This window comes from Haliotis asinina, chromosome 12, assembly GCF_037392515.1.
Source record: "Haliotis asinina isolate JCU_RB_2024 chromosome 12, JCU_Hal_asi_v2, whole genome shotgun sequence".
NCBI lineage: Eukaryota > Metazoa > Mollusca > Gastropoda > Lepetellida > Haliotidae > Haliotis > Haliotis asinina.
In genome coordinates this window covers 37,456,353-37,476,555 of record NC_090291.1, presented here as the reverse complement: position 1 = coordinate 37,476,555, position 20,203 = coordinate 37,456,353, and the positions used below count along the sequence as shown (strand labels likewise).

At 42.1% G+C, this 20,203-nt stretch overlaps 2 protein-coding genes across 2 annotated transcripts; both read left to right on the top strand.

Annotated features, from left to right (window-relative positions):
• Window positions 1–3,142: 3,142 nt before the first annotated feature.
• LOC137257489 (platelet binding protein GspB-like) lies at window positions 3,143–10,864 on the top strand. Its single transcript, XM_067794819.1, has 4 exons — window positions 3,143–3,545; window positions 5,211–6,065; window positions 6,615–7,001; window positions 8,235–10,864. The coding sequence occupies exons 1-4, from the start codon at window positions 3,143–3,145 to the stop codon at window positions 10,862–10,864; spliced, it is 4,275 nt and encodes a 1,424-aa protein (XP_067650920.1).
• Window positions 10,865–11,548: 684 nt separating this feature from the next.
• Window positions 11,549–18,951, top strand: LOC137257942 (coactosin-like protein). The gene is made up of 4 exons (XM_067795454.1): window positions 11,549–11,892; window positions 12,180–12,262; window positions 12,785–12,942; window positions 16,391–18,951. The coding sequence occupies exons 1-4, from the start codon at window positions 11,816–11,818 to the stop codon at window positions 16,496–16,498; spliced, it is 426 nt and encodes a 141-aa protein (XP_067651555.1). The 5' UTR covers window positions 11,549–11,815; the 3' UTR covers window positions 16,499–18,951.
• Window positions 18,952–20,203: the final 1,252 nt, after the last annotated feature.

Below are 20,203 nucleotides of genomic sequence, written 5' to 3'. Positions count from 1 at the left end.
TATCAGCTCCATGATTAGTAGTGCAGCACAAGAATATATCAGCTCCATGATTAGTAGTGCAGCACAAGAATATATCAGCTCCATGATCTGTAGTGCAGCACAAGAATATATCAGCGCCATGATCTGTAGTGCAGCACAAGAATATATCAGCTCCATGATCTGTAGTGCAGCACAAGAATATATCAGCTCCATGATTAGTAGTGCAGCACAAGAATATATCAGCTCCATGATCTGTAGTGCAGCACAAGAATATATCAGCTCCATGATCTGTAGTGCAGCACAAGAATATATCAGCTCCATGATCTGTAGTGCAGCACAAGAATATATCAGCTCCATGATCTGTAGTGCAGCACAAGAATATATCAGCTCCATGATCTGTAGTGCAGCACAAGAATATATCAGCTCCATGATCTGTAGTGCAGCACAAGAATATATCAGCTCCATGATCTGCAGTGCAGCACAAGAATATATCAGCTCCATGATCTGTAGTGCAGCACAAGAATATATCAGCTCCATGATTAGTAGTGCAGCACAAGAATATATCAGCTCCATGATTAGTAGTGCAGCACAAGAATATATCAGCTCCATGATCTGTAGTGCAGCACAAGAATATATCAGCTCCATGATTAGTAGTGCAGCACAAGAATATATCAGCTCCATGATCTGTAGTGCAGCACATGAATATATCAGCTCCATGATCTGTAGTGCAGCACAAGAATATATCAGCTCCATGATTAGTAGTGCAGCACAAGAATATATCAGCTCCATGATCTGTAGTGCAGCACAAGAATATATCAGCTCCATGATCTGTAGTGCAGCACAAGAATATATCAGCTCCATGATCTGTAGTGCAGCACAAGAATATATCAGCTCCATGATCTGTAGTGCAGAACAAGAATATATCAGCTCCATGATTAGTAGTGCAGCACAAGAATATATCAGCTCCATGATTAGTAGTGCAGCACAAGAATATATCAGCTCCATGATCTGTAGTGCAGCACAAGAATATATCAGCTCCATGATCTGTAGTGCAGCACAAGAATATATCAGCTCCATGATTAGTAGTGCAGCACAAGAATATATCAGCTCCATGATCTGTAGTGCAGCACAAGAATATATCAGCTCCATGATCTGTAGTGCAGCACAAGAATATATCAGCTCCATGATCTGTAGTGCAGCACAAGAATATATCAGCTCCATGATCTGTAGTGCAGCACAAGAATATATCAGCTCCATGATCTGTAGTGCAGCACAAGAATATATCAGCTCCATGATCTGTAGTGCAGCACAAGAATATATCAGCTCCATGATTAGTAGTGCAGCACAAGAATATATGAGCTCCATGATCTGTAGTGCAGCACAAGAATATATCAGCTCCATGATCTGTAGTGCAGCACAAGAATATATCAGCTCCATGATCTGTAGTGCAGCACAAGAATATATCAGAGCCATGATCTGTAGTGCAGCACAAGAATATATCAGCTCCATGATTAGTAGTGCAGCACAAGAATATATCAGCTCCATGATTAGTAGTGCAGCACAAGAATATATCAGCTCCATGATCTGTAGTGCAGCACAAGAATATATCAGCGCCATGATCTGTAGTGCAGCACAAGAATATATCAGCTCCATGATCTGTAGTGCAGCACAAGAATATATCAGCTCCATGATCTGTAGTGCAGCACAAGAATATATCAGCTCCATGATCTGTAGTGCAGCACAAGAATATATCAGCTCCATGATTAGTAGTGCAGCACAAGAATATATCAGCTCCATGATCTGTAGTGCAGCACAAGAATATATCAGCTCCATGATCTGTAGTGCAGCACAAGAATATATCAGCTCCATGATCTGTAGTGCAGCACAAGAATATATCAGCTCCATGATCTGTAGTGCAGCACAAGAATATATCAGCTCCATGATCTGTAGTGCAGCACAAGAATATATCAGCTCCATGATCTGTAGTGCAGCACAAGAATATATCAGCTCCATGATTAGTAGTGCAGCACAAGAATATATGAGCTCCATGATCTGTAGTGCAGCACAAGAATATATCAGCTCCATGATCTGTAGTGCAGCACAAGAATATATCAGCTCCATGATCTGTAGTGCAGCACAAGAATATATCAGAGCCATGATCTGTAGTGCAGCACAAGAATATATCAGCTCCATGATTAGTAGTGCAGCACAAGAATATATCAGCTCCATGATTAGTAGTGCAGCACAAGAATATATCAGCTCCATGATCTGTAGTGCAGCACAAGAATATATCAGCGCCATGATCTGTAGTGCAGCACAAGAATATATCAGCTCCATGATCTGTAGTGCAGCACAAGAATATATCAGCTCCATGATTAGTAGTGCAGCACAAGAATATATCAGCTCCATGATCTGTAGTGCAGCACAAGAATATATCAGCTCCATGATCTGTAGTGCAGCACAAGAATATATCAGCTCCATGATCTGTAGTGCAGCACAAGAATATATCAGCTCCATGATCTGTAGTGCAGCACAAGAATATATCAGCTCCATGATCTGTAGTGCAGCACAAGAATATATCAGCTCCATGATCTGCAGTGGAGCACAAGAATATATCAGCTCCATGATCTGTAGTGCAGCACAAGAATATATCAGCTCCATGATTAGTAGTGCAGCACAAGAATATATCAGCTCCATGATTAGTAGTGCAGCACAAGAATATATCAGCTCCATGATCTGTAGTGCAGCACAAGAATATATCAGCTCCATGATTAGTAGTGCAGCACAAGAATATATCAGCTCCATGATCTGTAGTGCAGCACAAGAATATATCAGATCCATGATCTGTAGTGCAGCACAAGAATATATCAGCTCCATGATTAGTAGTGCAGCACAAGAATATATCAGCTCCATGATCTGTAGTGCAGCACAAGAATATATCAGCTCCATGATCTGTAGTGCAGCACAAGAATATATCAGCTCCATGATCTGTAGTGCAGCACAAGAATATATCAGCTCCATGATCTGTAGTGCAGCACAAGAATATATCAGCTCCATGATCTGTAGTGCAGAACAAGAATATATCAGCTCCATGATCTGTAGTGCAGCACAAGAATATATCAGCTCCATGATTAGTAGTGCAGCACAAGAATATATCAGCGCCATGATCTGTAGTGCAGCACAAGAATATATCAGCTCCATGATTTGTAGTGCAGAACAAGAATGTATCAGCGCCATGATCTGTACTGTAGAACAAGAATGTAGCAGCGCCATGATTTGTAGTGTAGAACAAGAATGTATCAGCGCCATGATCTGTAGTGCAGAACAAGGATGTATCAGCGCCATGATCTGTAGTGCAGAACAAGGATGTATCAGCGCCATGATCTGTAGTGCAGAACAAGGATGTATCAGCGCCATGATTTCTAGTGCAGAACAAGGATGTATCAGAGCCATGATTTGTAGTGCAGAACAAGGATGTATCAGCGCCATGATCTGTAGTGCAGAACAAGGATGTATCAGCTCCATGATCTGTAGTGCAGCACAAGAATATATCAGCTCCATGATTAGTAGTGCAGCACAAGAATATATCAGCTCCATGATCTGTAGTGCAGCACAAGAAGATATCAGCTCCATGATCTGTAGTGCAGCACAAGAATATATCAGCTCCATGATCTGTAGTGCAGCACAAGAATATATCAGCTCCATGATCTGTAGTGCAGCACAAGAATATATCAGCTCCATGATTAGTAGTGCAGCACAAGAATATATCAGCTCCATGATCTGTAGTGCAGCACAAGAATATATCAGCTCCATGATTAGTAGTGCAGCACAAGAATATATCAGCTCCATGATCTGTAGTGCAGCACAAGAATATATCAGCTCCATGATCTATAGTGCAGCACAAGAATATATCAGCTCCATGATCTGTAGTGCAGCACAAGAATATATCAGCTCCATGATTAGTAGTGCAGCACAAGAATATATCAGCTCCATGATCTGCAGTGCAGCACAAGAATATATCAGCTCCATGATCTGTAGTGCAGCACAAGAATATATCAGCTCCATGATTAGTAGTGCAGCACAAGAATATATCAGCTCCATGATCTGTAGTGCAGCACAAGAATATATCAGCTCCATGATCTGTAGTGCAGCACAAGAATATATCAGCTCCATGATCTGTAGTGCAGCACAAGAATATATCAGCTCCATGATTAGTAGTGCAGCACAAGAATATATCAGCTCCATGATCTGTAGTGCAGCACAAGAATATATCAGCTCCATGATCTGTAGTGCAGCACAAGAATATATCAGCTCCATGATTTGTAGTGCAGCACAAGAATATATCAGCTCCATGATCTGTAGTGCAGAACAAGAATATATCAGCTCCATGATCTGTAGTGCAGCACAAGAATATATCAGCTCCATGATCTCTAGTGCAGCACAAGAACATATCAGAGCCATGATCTGTAGTGCAGCACAAGAATATATCAGCTCCATGATTAGTAGTGCAGCACAAGAATATATCAGCTCCATGATTAGTAGTGCAGCACAAGAATATATCAGCTCCATGATCTGTAGTGCAGCACAAGAATATATCAGCTCCATGATCTGTAGTGCAGCACAAGAATATATCAGCTCCATGATTAGTAGTGCAGCACAAGAATATATCAGCTCCATGATTAGTAGTGCAGCACAACAATATATCAGCTCCATGATCTGTAGTGCAGCAGAAGAATATATCAGCTCCATGATCTGCAGTGCAGCACAAGAATATATCAGCTCCATGATCTGCAGTGCAGCACAAGAATATATCAGCTCCATGATCTGTAGTGCAGCACAAGAATATATCAGCGCCATGATCTGTAGTGCAGCACAAGAATATATCAGCTCCATGATCTGTAGTGCAGCACAAGAATATATCAGCTCCATGATCTGTAGTGCAGCACAAGAATATATGAGCTCCATGATCTGTAGTGCAGCACAAGAATATATCAGCTCCATGATCTGTAGTGCAGCACAAGAATATATCAGCTCCATGATCTGTAGTGCAGCACAAGAATATATCAGCTCCATGATCTGTAGTGCAGCACAAGAATATATCAGCTCCATGATTAGTAGTGCAGCACAAGAATATATCAGCTCCATGATCTGTAGTGCAGCACAAGAAGATATCAGCTCCATGATTTGTAGTGCAGCACAAGAATATATCAGCTCCATGATCTGTAGTGCAGCACAAGAATATATCAGCTCCATGATCTGTAGTGCAGCAGAAGAAAATATCAGCTCCATGATCTGTAGTGCAGAACAAGAATGTAGCAGCGCCATGATCTGTAGTGTAGAACAAGAATGTATCAGCGCCATGATCTGTAGTGGAGAACAAGAACATATCAGCTCCATGATTTGTAGTGCAGAACAAGGATGTAGCAGCGGCATGATCTGTACTGTAGAACAAGGATGTATCAGCGCCATGATTTGTAGTGTAGAACAAGAATGTATCAGCGCCATGATCTGTAGTGTAGAACAAGGATGTATCAGCGCCATGATCTGTAGTGCAGAACAAGAATGTATCAGCGCCATGATTTGTAGTGTAGAACAAGAATGTATCAGCGCCATGATCTGTAGTGCAGAACAAGGATGTATCAGCGCCATGATCTGTAGTGCAGAACAAGGATGTATCAGCGCCATGATTTGTAGTGCAGAACAAGGATGTATCAGCGCCATGATTTGTAGTGCGGAACAAGGATGTATCAGCGCCATGATTTGTAGTGCAGAACAAGGATGTATCAGCGCCATGATCTGTAGTGCAGAGCAAGGATGTATCAGCGCTATGATTTGTAGTGCAGAACAAGGATGTATCAGCGCCATGATTTGTAGTGCAGAACAAGGATGTATCAGCGCCATGATTTGTAGTGCGGAACAAGGATGTATCAGCGCCATGATTTGTAGTGCAGAACAAGGATGTATCAGCGCCATGATCTGTAGTGCAGAGCAAGGATGTATCAGCGCTATGATTTGTAGTGCAGAACAAGGATGTATCAGCGCCATGATCTGTAGTGCAGCACAAGAATGTAGCAGCTCCATGATCTGTAGTGCAGCACAAGAATATATCAGCTCCATGATCTGTAGTGCAGCACAAGAATATATCAGCTCCATGATTAGTAGTGCAGCACAAGAATATATCAGCGCCATAATCTGTAGTGCAGCACAAGAATACATGAGCTCCATGATCTGTAGTGCAGCACAAGAATACATCAGCGCCATGATCTGTAGTGCAGCACAAGAATATATCAGCTCCATGATCTGTAGTGCAGCACAAGAATATATCAGCTCCATGATTAGTAGTGCAGCACAAGAATATATCAGCTCCATGATCTGTAGTGCAGCACAAGAATATATCAGCTCCATGATCTGTAGTGCAGCACAAGAATATATCAGCTCCATGATCTGTAGTGCAGCACAAGAATATATCAGCTCCATGATCTGTAGTGCAGCACAAGAATATATCAGCTCCATGATCTGTAGTGCAGCACAAGAATATATCAGCTCCATGATCTGTAGTGCAGCACAAGAATGTATCAGCTCCATGATCTGTAGTGCAGCACAAGAATATATCAGCGCCATGATCTGTAGTGCAGCACAAGAATATATCAGCTCCATGATTAGTAGTGCAGCACAAGAATATATCAGCTCAATGATTAGTAGTGCAGCACAAGAATACATCAGCTCCATGATCTGTAGTGCAGCACAAGAATATATCAGCTCCATGATCTGTAGTGCAGCACAAGAATATATCAGCTCCATGATTAGTAGTGCAGCACAAGAGTACATCAGCGCCATGATCTGTAGTGCAGCACAAGAGTACATCAGCTCCATGATCTGTAGTGCAGCACAAGAATATATCAGCTCCATGATCTGTAGTGGAGCACAAGAATATATCAGCTCCATGATTAGTAGTGCAGTACAAGAATATATCAGCTCCATGATCTGTAGTGCAGCACAAGAATATATCAGCTCCATGATCTGTAGTGCAGCACAAGAATATATCAGCTCCATGATCTGTAGTGCAGCACAAGAATATATCAGCTCCATGATCTGTAGTGCAGCACAAGAATATATCAGCTCCATGATCTGTAGTGCAGCACAAGAATATATCAGCTCCATGATCTGTAGTGCAGCACAAGAATATATCAGCGCCATGATCTGTAGTGCAGCACAAGAATACATCAGCTCCATGATTATTACTGCAGCACAAGAATATATCAGCTCCATGATTAGTAGTGCAGCACAAGAATATATCAGCTCCATGATTAGTAGTGCAGCACAAGAATATATCAGCGCCATGATCTGTAGTGCAGCACAAGAATATATCAGCTCCATGATCTGTAGTGCAGCACAAGAATATATCAGCTCCATGATCTGTAGTGCAGCACAAGAATATATCAGCTCCATGATCTGTAGTGCAGCACAAGAATATATCAGCTCCATGATCTGTAGTGCAGCACAAGAATATATCAGCTCCATGATTTGTAGTGCAGCACAAGAATATATCAGCTCCATGATCTGTAGTGCAGCACAAGAATATATCAGCTCCATGATCTGTAGTGCAGCACAAGAATGTATCAGCGCCATGATCTGTAGTGCAGAACAAGGATGTATCAGTGCCATGATCTGTGGTGCAGAACAAGGATGTATCAGCGCCATGATTTGTAGTGCAGAACAAGGATGTATCAGTGCCATGATTTGTAGTGCAGAACAAGGATGTATCAGCGCCATGATTTGTAGTGCAGAACAAGAATATATCAGCTCCATGATCTGTAGTGCAGCACAAGAATATATCAGCTCCATGATTTGTAGTGCAGCACAAGAATATATGAGCTCCATGATCTGTAGTGCAGCACAAGAATATATCAGCTCCATGATCTGTAGTGCAGCACAAGAATATATCAGCTCCATGATTAGTAGTGCAGCACAAGAATATATCAGCTCCATGATCTGTAGTGCAGCACAAGAATATATCAGCTCCATGATCTGTAGTGCAGCACAAGAATATATCAGCGCCATGATCTGTAGTGCAGCACAAGAATATATCAGCGCCATGATCTGTAGTGCAGCACAAGAATATATCAGCTCCATGATCTGTAGTGCAGCACAAGAATATATCAGCTCCATGATCTGTAGTGCAGCACAAGAATATATCAGCTCCATGATCAGTAGTGCAGCACAAGAATATATCAGCTCCATGATCTGTAGTGCAGCACAAGAATATATCAGCTCCATGATCTGTAGTGCAGCACAAGAATATATCAGCTCCATGATTTGTAGTGGAGCACAAGAATATATCAGCTCCATGATCTGTAGTGCAGCACAAGAATATATCAGCTCCATGATCTGTAGTGCAGAACAAGAATGTAGCAGCTCCATGATCTGTAGTGCAGAACAAGAATGTATCAGCGCCATGATCTGTAGTGCAGAAGAAGAATATATCAGCGCCATGATTTGTAGTGCAGAACAAGGATGTAGCAGCGCCATGATCTGTACTGTAGAACAAGGATGTAGCAGCGCCATGATTTGTAGTGTAGAAGAAGAATGTATCAGCGCCATGATCTGTAGTGTAGAACAAGGATGTAGCAGCGCCATGATTTGTAGTGCAGAACAAGAATGTAGCAGCGCCATGATCTGTACTGTAGAACAAGAATGTATCAGCGCCATGATTTGTAGTGTAGAACAAGAATGTATCAGCGCCATGATCTGTAGTGCAGCACAAGAGTACATCAGCGCCATGATCTGTAGTGCAGCACAAGAATATATCAGCTCCATGATCTGTAGTGCAGAACAAGAATGTAGCAGCTCCATGATCTGTAGTGCAGAACAAGAATGTATCAGCGCCATGATCTGTAGTGCAGAAGAAGAATATATCAGCGCCATGATTTGTAGTGCAGAACAAGGATGTAGCAGCGCCATGATCTGTACTGTAGAACAAGGATGTAGCAGCGCCATGATTTGTAGTGTAGAAGAAGAATGTATCAGCGCCATGATCTGTAGTGTAGAACAAGGATGTAGCAGCGCCATGATTTGTAGTGCAGAACAAGAATGTAGCAGCGCCATGATCTGTACTGTAGAACAAGAATGTATCAGCGCCATGATTTGTAGTGTAGAACAAGAATGTATCAGCGCCATGATCTGTAGTGCAGCACAAGAGTACATCAGCGCCATGATCTGTAGTGCAGCACAAGAATATATCAGCTCCATGATCTGTAGTGCAGCACAAGAATATATCAGCGCCATGATTTGTAGTGCAGAACAAAGATGTATCAGAGCCATGATTTGTAGTGCAGAACAAGGATGTATGAGCGCCATGATCTGTAGTGCAGAACAAGGATGTAGCAGCGCCATGATCTGTAGTGCAGCACAAGAATATATCAGCTCCATGATCTGTAGTGCAGCACAAGAATATATCAGCTCCATGATTTGTAGTGCAGCACAAGAATATATCAGCGCCATGATCTGTAGTGCAGCACAAGAATGTAGCAGCGCCATGATCTGTAGTGCAGCACAAGAATGTATCAGCGCCATGATCTGTAGTGCAGAACAAGGATGTGTCAGCGCCATGATCTGTAGTGCAGAACAAGAATGTATCAGCGCCATGATCTGTAGTGCAGAACAAGGATGTATCAGCGCCATGATTTGTAGTGCAGAACAAGGATGTATCAGCGCCATGATCTGTAGTGGAGAACAAGGATATATCAGCGCCATGATTTGTAGTGCAGAACAAGGATGTATCAGCGCCATGATCTGTAGTGCAGCACAAGTATGTAGCAGCGCCATGATCTGTAGTGCAGAACAAGGATGTATCAGCGCCATGATCTGTAGTGCAGAACAAGAATGTATCAGCGCCATGATCTGTAGTGCAGCAGAAGAATGTAGCAGCGCCATGATCTGTAGTGCAGCACAAGAATGTATCAGCGCCATGATCTGTAGTGCAGAACAAGGATGTATCAGCGCCATGATCTGTAGTGCAGAACAAGGATGTATCAGCGCCATGATCTGTAGTGCAGAACAAGGATGCATCAGCGCCATGATTTGCAGTGCAGAACAAGGATGTATCAGCGCCATGATCTGTAGTGCAGAACAAGGATGTAGCAGCGCCATGATTTGTAGTGCAGAACAAGGATGTATCAGCGCCATGATCTGTAGTGCAGCACAAGGATGTAGCAGCGCCATGATCTGTAGTGCAGCACAAGAATGTAGCAGCGCCATGATCTGTAGTGCAGAACAAGGATGTATCAGCGCCATGATTTTCAGTGCAGAACAAGGATGTATCAGCGCCATGATCTGTAGTGCAGCACAAGGATGTAGCAGCGCCATGATTTGTAGTGCAGAACAAGGATGTATCAGCGCCATGATCTGTAGTGCAGCACAAGGATGTAGCAGCGCCATGATCTGTAGTGCAGAACAAGAATGTAGCAGCGCCATGATCTGTAGTGCAGCACAAGAATGTAGCAGCGCCATGATCTGTAGTGCAGAACAAGGATGTATCAGCGCCATGATCTGTAGTGCAGAACAAGGATGTATCAGCGCCATGATTTGTAGTGGAGAACAAGGATTTATCAGCGCCATGATTTGTAGTGCAGAACAAGGATGTAGCAGCGCCATGATCTGTAGTGCAGAACAAGGATGTAGCAGCGCCATGATCTGTAGTGCAGAACAAGGATGTATCAGCGCCATGATTTGTAGTGCAGCACAAGAATGTATCAGCGCCATGATCTGTAGTGTAGAACAAGGATGTATCAGCGCCATGATTTGTAGTGTAGAACAAGAATGTAGCAGCGCCATGATCTGTAGTGCAGCACAAGAATATAGTACCCCCTGGTCTGTAGTGATGTAGCGCAGTGCAATCACTTTATGAAACATAGCTGATGAGACGTTAAACGATAACTCACTTACGTTAGTGCAATACTGATACTCTGTACTCAGTACTATAGGCAATATCAGTATTGATAGTTTACAATGCTATCGTGTATATCGATGTTGAGATTTTGAGACGTTGTAGTCCGTGTTTATATTCATAATTGTCATTTAGCACATGCAGTAGCTGTGCTCAAAACACTATCATTCAATCAGCTAGTGACAACTGAAAATGAGCAGTGTCCATGCTGGTTCAATAAATAGATAGTTAAGGTAAATGGACTTGCCCTTACGGCTATATGAGTGGCTATGTATTGTCAGTGTGAATATATATTATCACACTCCCATCTGCACTGACCGCGCTGCACCTTGAGCGACCCTTGAATTACATAATAAAGAAAGTTTCGGAATTCCAAGCAGTTATCAACACGTACGCTTCTGTATAGTTGTTACTGAAAATGCGTGATACCATACCACCCCGCCGGCATTTCTACCGTCGCCTGTGGTATAACAACCTATATTAATCACTCATAATTCCGTCCAATACATACGCGACAGATAATTACCGTCACATGGTAAAAATTTGAGCCGGAGGGGCGTTAACTTCCTTATTAGGAAAGTTTACCGTCAGCCCACTGCTGATTGGTTCAAATGCGTCGTCTGCTAGCTATCTTGCGAGCTCATTTATTGATCGCGGTGATGTCACAGGGCGAAGATTGCAAGGATTGTCGTTGCGAGTAAAGACGGGAGCATTTGTTGAAAGAAGCCGGTGTCGTACCTGGGAAATTACCGAGTCTGCTGTACCTATCAACCTCTAGACATCGCTCCCGTTTGTCGTCTGCCCGCTCTCACTTGGTGACCAGACGAAATCTACGATTTCTTCCCCTTCAAGCTCAAACACCTGTCTGTGTTGATATTCACAGTGAGTAGTATGTCGACCACACTGAGCAAAGAGGACGTCAGAGCCGCCTACAACGACGTAAGGGACGACACAACATCCACCCTATGGTGAGTCAAACACTGACAACCGCTTCGCCATATGTTCGAAACTGTCCTAATCCTTGCTGAGTGATCAATCGGTAAGCTGATCCTAATCTGCTTTATCAGCTTAAATCTTTCTCTTAACATTTGCTTGAAATATTTAGTTTGTAGCGTGTCGTTTTCTTAACTGATTTTTACAGCGTGTCTGTAAACTTATCGGGGGTACCTAAACAAAGGCACGCCCACCACCCTGATACTTTATCGGTGTCTCATCAGTATCGCGGTGTTTTATCAGGAGTTTTGACTTTTCCCAGGGCTGTGTTCAAGTATGAAGGAACTGTTCTTCAGAGGAACACTACTGGGACCGATTATGACGATTTTCAGTCACAATTTGGAGGTATGCCACATCAACATGAATAACTACTGCACCTTATACCATTATAACACTAGAATGTACTTATGTCGCTATCACAGTCAGAATAACTGAATGCATGCTGCGTTAATAAGAACCGGCTCATAATTTATGGCTGAGAGGGTGTAGACTGGTATGGAGAATCATGTACAGAGTGAATGCAAGCCAAGCCCCCCCCCCCCCCCCCCTCTCTATAATCATCACCATCACCCCACCCCAAACCCATAAGTTATGAACGGTCGTTGATTAAGTATGATAATTTTCAAAGGTCATTTACGCCATTCGGTATGCCACGGTGCCTGTTATGTTATTACCCTGATTGTCATACAGATGCTAATTGTTTGCATACGTTGTTCTATCGATTGCTTTGCATCATTTGCGTTGTGCTCTTGCTTGTATGAATGACCACAGTCTTTGCGTATGCTATTCTGTATTTTTATGTCTTTTGATTTTGCCATTGTATATTTTTTCGATTCCCTATTCGACGCATATATGTATATATTTCAGATGATGAAAGGGCGTTTGGTTTTATTCGTATTACTACCGGCGACGAGATGAGCAAACGATCAAAATTTGCTCTTGTCACGTGGGCCGGTCCCCATTTATCAGCATTAAAGCGGGCAAGGCTGAGCACGGACAAGTCCCTTCTAAAACAAGTCATCCAAGTATGTATTAATGAGACGTTTCACCAATGACTTTAACCCTTGTTATGACATTTCTTTACACAACCCACGACAAAACAAATTAAGACGTCTGCATCAGTTTGTATGTTTAAGGGCATCCCGTGCACTCGTTAACTTGCAAAAGTGCATGGACTTCCCACAAATTATCTCTCAGGTGTTCATGTGTTGAGAGGTGTGTCACAGAAATTGACAGGTGAATTTTACACGGCACACAGTATGAGGCTATGACACAGAATTGGTGTCTATAGTCCTCGGTGCGGGTGCTGCATTGTATCTTTGTATTTCATATATGACACATGGATTTCAGTGTTCTTGTCTATCATCGACGTATTTCCTCTTCTTTTTGATTTTGTGTGTAACATGTAGATACATCCCCCCTTTCTTGGCGTACACGTCTCTATATGGCATTCTCTCTGACGTATGCTGTGTCAAATACTGCCACATCCGTACTCCCCATGCCTTCATTCTGCCTGACGTATGCTGTGTCAAATAATGCCACATCAATACTCCCCATGCCCTCATTCTGCCTGACGTATGCTGTGTCAAATTCTGCGACATCCGTACTCTCCATGGCTTCATTTTGCCTGACGTATGCTGTGTCAAATTCTGCCACATCCGTACTCCCCATGCCTTCATTCTGCCTGACGTATTCTGTGTCAAATTCTGCCACATCCGTACTCCCCATGGCTTCATTCTGCCTGACGTATGCTACTTCACATAGTGACACATCCGCACTCCCCATGCCTTCGTTGTGCGTGACGTATTCTGTGTCACATACTGACGCATCCGTACTCCCCATGCCTTCATTCTGCCTGACGTATGCTATTTCACATAATGACACATCCTGAACGTATTTTCACTGCATGTTAAAGAACTCCGTATGAAATGTGTGTTTGCATGGTCACCTGGACATGTGTCCGTGGTATTTCTTTTCGAAAGGTCATTCAGGTTAGAGAGCACTTTCCCTGTCAATGCTGGGGTGTTGTCTGCGTGTCACGTGAGGCCTAATGTATATCATATCTATAATACAATAGCGTATCACGTGACAGTCCGAGATGTAAATGATGCCGTCCATTACAACAGATACGTACGGGTCAATAGTTCACTGACAGCACATGGGATTGCACGCGGTTACGTTTTCACACAGCATCTCAAAGCGAAATACACTGAAGTTGTTGTCACAGTGTGCTTGGGTACAAAACCACAGCATTTTAAACATCTGTCGCTGTTGAAAAATGCAGATAAGTTTGTTCTACATACAAACGGCGTTGATCGATGATATAGGAAACTTGTCAGGGCCCCGTTTCACAAAGCTCTCGTAAGCCTAAGATCTCGTAACTTTTCTCGTAGCATTCGTACCTCCTATACTGTAACATAGGAAGTAGGAATGCTACGAGAAAAGTTACGAGACCATAGGCTTACTAGACTTTTGTGAAAGGGGCCCCAGGTCTATCGGGTCCGTGAAATGATATGTCAACACACTGGACATAATGAACACATTGAAAGATAATCAACTATCTATGTATTAGTCGGTTATATCTTTGACCTCATGGAATTTAACCAGGATAATTGACAAAATCATTTAATGTGCAGTGCGAATCCCTTGTCGCGAATCCCTGTAGTTTACGTTAGTCACCCAGGATATTACGAATTGACCTATATAACGAACAGGTGAATATAATGAACTGACGGATATAACCATATATCTTGTATATATATATATACAAGAGTAACGATGTGCCTGTTCAGCGCATTATGGTAGTAGTTGGTGTGTTAGTTTTACCAGGTGCACCTAGAATGCCTCCAATAAAGCTAGAGGCTAGACGTTGTTGGATTTCGTTTGTAGGCCCAGTTTTAGATAGTCTTGATCGCCTTTCATGGATTGTGTGAAATATATGAACATCAGTAATTGGGTGAGTGAGTGAGTTTAGTTTTACGCCGCACTCAGCAATATTCCAGCTATATGACGGCGGTCTGTAAATAATCGAGTCTGGACCAGACAATCCAGTGATCAACAACATGAGCATCGATCTGCGTAATTGGGAACCGATGACATGTGTCAACCAAGTCAGCGAGCCTGACCACCCGATCCCGTTAGTCGCCTCTTACGACAAGCTGAGTCGCCTTTTATGGCAAGCATGGGTTGCTGAAGGCCTATTCTACCCCGGGACCTTCACGGGTCACATCAGTAATTAATGAGTGGCACAGGTGTACATCTCATTGAGGATGACTGACAACCAAGGCACAATACAATTGGGATTTACAGTGGGATTATCGTCATATGAAGAATTACTGTTAAACAATGGAGACATCTACTGGTATTTATCCCTTGGAATTTAATATTCACTGTGACAATGCTTTTCCGGAAGTGGTCGCTGTGACAAATATTTGGAAGTAAGCTGTCTGCCCGTTTATCTACAGATAGATCTGATTAAATATGGAAATTATACCTGTAGCTGTCGTTAAGACTGAATTGTTCGTTACAATGGATTTGAAACCTCCGTGGTCGCATCGATGTAACGTAGATTTCTACTAGTATGTAAGGGCGGGGTGGGGAGTAGATTTTAAAAGGTGTTCACCTGTCACACTGAAGAGAAGGGTTCGATTCGGCACTCGATCGGTGTCAACAAGTCGTGTTGTTGACGTCTTCGCCAAGCGGAGCATTTAACAATCGCTTTGTTCAACACGATGGTCTACTCTACACTGCAGATCAGCATGCCGTTTACCACGTTTAGGTCGGGTTTCCTGGTTACGGCAGTTTTAAACATGCCAGTAGGGAAATACTGACGCCGTGCATTGTTGCTTATAGCAATGTGTTATCAGTTTAACCAAAGCATTGTAAAATAGATATTTGTTTACAGTGAGGAAGATCACAAACAACTACGTAAAAGTTTTCTCTGTTTTCGCCTCTCAGTTTACCGTTAAAATAGGGATTGGACGTGTCCAAATTTTCTACCCGGGTGCCTCTCTCTTGAATAACATCTTTATTCAATCAGAATGTAGGCCCCCTTCCCATGTTCACATAACACATAAAGATGTTATTCAAGGGTGTCTCACTCCCAATTACACTACCCTCAAATCTGTAAGAAATGGCAATATATTCTTCAGACCGGAGGCAACACAATTTCCAGGCTTTCAGTATTTTAACCGTGCATTTTTTGAAAACAGGTGACTGCACGATTATATCTAAATCTTCAAAGACAACCCTATAATCATGAAAGAATAACATATTAACCTGTTTAATCTTCATGTGATCATAGCGGGTTCTGAAAGTTAATACGCCATAGCGTAACTGAAATACCAGCATTACACTCAATCACTTTTGTATTTATCAAGATCCCTAATGTTGCGACATGAGCATTGACTAGTAGATGGACACAGGCCCCTGTAAGAAATGACCCTTATTAGTTTAAGAATTATCTCATTGCAGAACTTTGCCGTGGAAATCATGACCTCTGAACGGGACGAGATTCAGATAGATTACATCACGGATGAGGTGAAGAAAGCTGGTGGAGCAAACTATGGAACAGGTCAATGATGACAATGACATTAGCGCAGTTGAACAGTTCTATGTATGTTAAATGTGAATCGCAAGGATTGAAACTGTGGATTATGAACAGAGATCTTTAAAGACTGGAATAGTGCGGCGTCTTTGACAACTGTCCTGGGTGTGTGAATTTTGGAAACTGTGTACTGTGGCAGCAAGACAGAATTGGGGGACAGTTTTTGAAGAGGCCGCATCTGGACCTACCACTCCACATCTCAATCTCTCAACATTCAGTCATTTTCCGTAAATATTTTCAGTAATATTTTCATGTACTTTTGTGAGCAATGAGGTCTCAAACAGTGTGTGAATGCTACACATCATTGAAGTGCCTTTCAAACAAACTACTTGATGTTGTATTGTAAACCCAGACTAACTTGTAGACTTAATTTTCGTATACAGTTTGTTACCCTTTCAAGCGAAACCATGGAGAGACCGGATTACCAAATCTGTGCAATTAAGAGCTGACTCAGAAATGCAATATATACACGAAGATCACCTATGCAATGACTTCATGCAGTCACTTCATGTGTTCAACCGTTGACTGGAGGATCCAGAAACTGTGACTTCTTACGACCACAATGGCATTGATTCAAACTGATTTCATACATACACTATATCGGTGTGCGAATAGTTTGCAATTTGTGCATGCTATGCCTAGCTCAAAATTATGCCTCAAAGTTACTAGCCCACAAAATAATTCACTAGCCCGAAATTTGGATGTAGAAACTAAGCAGAAGATTTTAAAAATAGATGAGAATAAGATATTGTCGGCCATGAGTTTCATCATTAACGTGAAAATTTACTGGTCTGATTTTATTTTACGGGCTACCGGACCAGTAACTATTTTGCATACTGTATTAGCTATTACATATATGACCTCAAACATCTGCCTAAATGAGTGTACATGACAGATGGTAAACATTCGTATTTGTAGAAGTATGTCATGTCATTGGCGGCACAGGGCTAGTCACAGGCGCCACAACTGTTTGTGCTGTGACAGGACCTAGACCTGCTGCCTGCCTTAAACCTACGATCGTGGGTTTGAAGCCAAAATTCGCCCCGATTATTGTTTCTGGGTTTGTCAGCACCAAAAGAGTGCTCGTGGGTTACACCAGGGAGTAACCGTCTGTGGGGCGTCGGCTTTTGTTCCATTAGACGTCGTGCGGCAAAACAACGTTAACCCTGAACCCATTCACTGACTCACTCAGAACCCACATGGATACAATTTGTAAAGTCAATTTCTTGTGTCCTTCGCCGTGATATTGCTGGAATATTGCTAAAAGCGGCGTGAAACCCAGCTCACTCGCCACTGTACCTGATTAGTCTTCTCGTTAACAGTAAGCACAAACTTAAAACGCCATCTGTCAACGTTAAACTAAATTGAAGTGTCGACTTTCAGCAATTTCCGTATCACAGCTATTTACTCCCGCCATTGTCCTCATTCTGTAGCTCCATAAGAATGTGAAGCCGTGGTGCCCTACTATTTGTTAAAGGTTCCATGTATGTACAGAAGATAAGCTAAAACTGTTGGGCTCACGGAATGCAAGGAATAAACAGTCCATACGAACAAAATCAAAATGTTCTACCATGATGACAGAACAGCCTAATGTTAATGTGTAGGTGATACGGTATTGAATTTATTCCATAAATGATGCGTTCCCTTTGAATTTCATGATATCAAAACTCTACAGGAAGAAAGAGTTGATTGTCTTCAAGGGGGTTCACTTCCGTTACGCAGTCTTATCTAGGATTCTCAGCTTCTGACTGAAGGTCAAGGTCACGGTCAAGGTCGATGTGTATTGCCTGTGTTCTTGTTACTATGATATTCTGCTGTGTGCAATTCGCAAATGTTTTGAACAAACCTTTAAAATGTGATTTTACACATGTTATGTTTCTATTTATTGGTATCCGCTAAAAGCAAAACGATTTAACTAGATTTAAGATTACAGACAGCAACATCTTTATGCAACAGTTGTTAAGAATGTCGCTGTTGGTTGGGCATTTAAATCTGAATATATGTCATCGGATTATCATGTGCGGTTTCATTAATTCGTCATCTTGCCTTAAAACATACAACTCACTATGAACAACATGTGCAGTAACAGATATGTGTTCCTTTATGTAAGCTTCAACGGTTTGATTCTTTCTCCCAACGTAACGTTAAATTCAGACTACAAATGACCACGTACGAATTTGTGATACAGTAGTATGTCTCTGCCATTATACAATGTGTAAGCATGAAGCAGGCAGTGATTGTTGAATGATGTATATGCTTTTAACTCGTCTCAAAATCATGAGTTAAAAGCACATGCATTTTACTCATTGGCACAATGACTGAGAACAAGAATATATATGTTTGGGCCTTGCTGTGTGACACAGGGTTATATATCATACTCTACAGCTCACTGTTGTATTTTACGAAATAAATTATTTTTACAAGTTTAGGATGTCGCATATGTCTTTATTTTTATAATTAAATCTAATCAGGCGTGGTAACGAATTAAGATGGAATATTTATTTTCTGTAATGACCGTGTTGTAAGCTGTATCTGGCTACGGGTGACCAATACCTCTGTCCTGCAGAGTTGCGGGCTTCAGGATCCGCTGCTTGAGTGTTCGAATCCTAGGTATGTAAGCATCACACCTGTGCTGATTTCTTCAATGAGGGGCGGTGAGGTAGCCAAGTGGTTAAAGCGCCCGATTCGAGTGAGTGAGTGAGTGAATGTAGGTTTACAGCAATATCACGTCGGGGACGCAAGAAATGGGCTTCACACATTGTACCCATGTAAAGAATCGAACCCGGGTTTACCGGACAAGCCGCTTTAACCACTTGGCTATCCCGCCGCCTGGAACACTGATGGAGCCGATGTAAGGGATTGTCATTATTTGAATGCGGTGATATCTTACCTAGATAAACCTATACCAGTGACACATATATCGTATCAGTGGAAGAGTTCAAAGGTCGTGGCGTGAATAACAGACATAATCTGGAGTACACGGAAGCTGAAATCAGACAAAGTTCATGTCAGTATCTCAACAACTGATATCTAGTCCCAAACACACACTGTGCCTATATACATATTATCTATATTTACACTGAACATCGAAAGAAACGCAGTTTTCGAAATAGTGAAATCTCATAAAACTAAGTGTTCATGTTCATTTAAAGAAAAAGCATGCTACGTTTCTTTTGATGTTCAGTCTATATTGATCTTCAACATGCGTGTGTGTGGAGTGATGGTGACACCAAGTGAGTTTAGTTTTACGCCGCTCTTCGTAATATTCCAGCAATTTCATGGCGGGTGACACCAGAAATGGGCTTCACATATTGTATCCATGTAGCCTACCCTACCGGCGCCGGTGAAGCCAACGAGCCGACAACCCTAGACATGCATTCAGAGCCAACCGGAATTAGAGCCTTAATAAAAACGTAATTGGTTCAAGGTTCCTAAAACTGCACAACGAATTTTCAAGCACATAAGCTATTAAAACTCAACAAGACATTATGAATGCCATTATAGTCCGTTCGGTTGAAAAGTGGAGCGATCGATATTGCAGCTCGAAAACTCAAAATACGTGTAATACTCAATGAAAAGCTGAAAAGTTTTTTTTTCAGAATTAATGTCCTAACAATGAAGCGGTTGTTCAACCTGTACAGTCTACTCATTGTTTTATCACATACATCCACTGACAAAAC

Excerpts from the sequence above, each read along its gene's own strand:
- LOC137257489 (XM_067794819.1), top strand. The coding sequence starts at position 3,143 with ATGATCTGTAGTGCAGCACAAGAATATATCAGCTCCATGATTTGTAGT. Across the intron at positions 3,546-5,210 it reads ATATATCAGCTCCATGATTA|CACAAGAATATATCAGCTCC; the intron begins GTAGTGCAGCAC and ends TCTGTAGTGCAG. Across the intron at positions 6,066-6,614 it reads ATGTAGCAGCTCCATGATCT|CACAAGAATATATCAGCTCC; the intron begins GTAGTGCAGCAC and ends TCTGTAGTGCAG.
- LOC137257942 (XM_067795454.1), top strand. The coding sequence starts at position 11,816 with ATGTCGACCACACTGAGCAAAGAGGACGTCAGAGCCGCCTACAACGAC. Across the intron at positions 11,893-12,179 it reads GACACAACATCCACCCTATG|GGCTGTGTTCAAGTATGAAG; the intron begins GTGAGTCAAACA and ends GACTTTTCCCAG. Across the intron at positions 12,943-16,390 it reads TTCTAAAACAAGTCATCCAA|AACTTTGCCGTGGAAATCAT; the intron begins GTATGTATTAAT and ends ATCTCATTGCAG.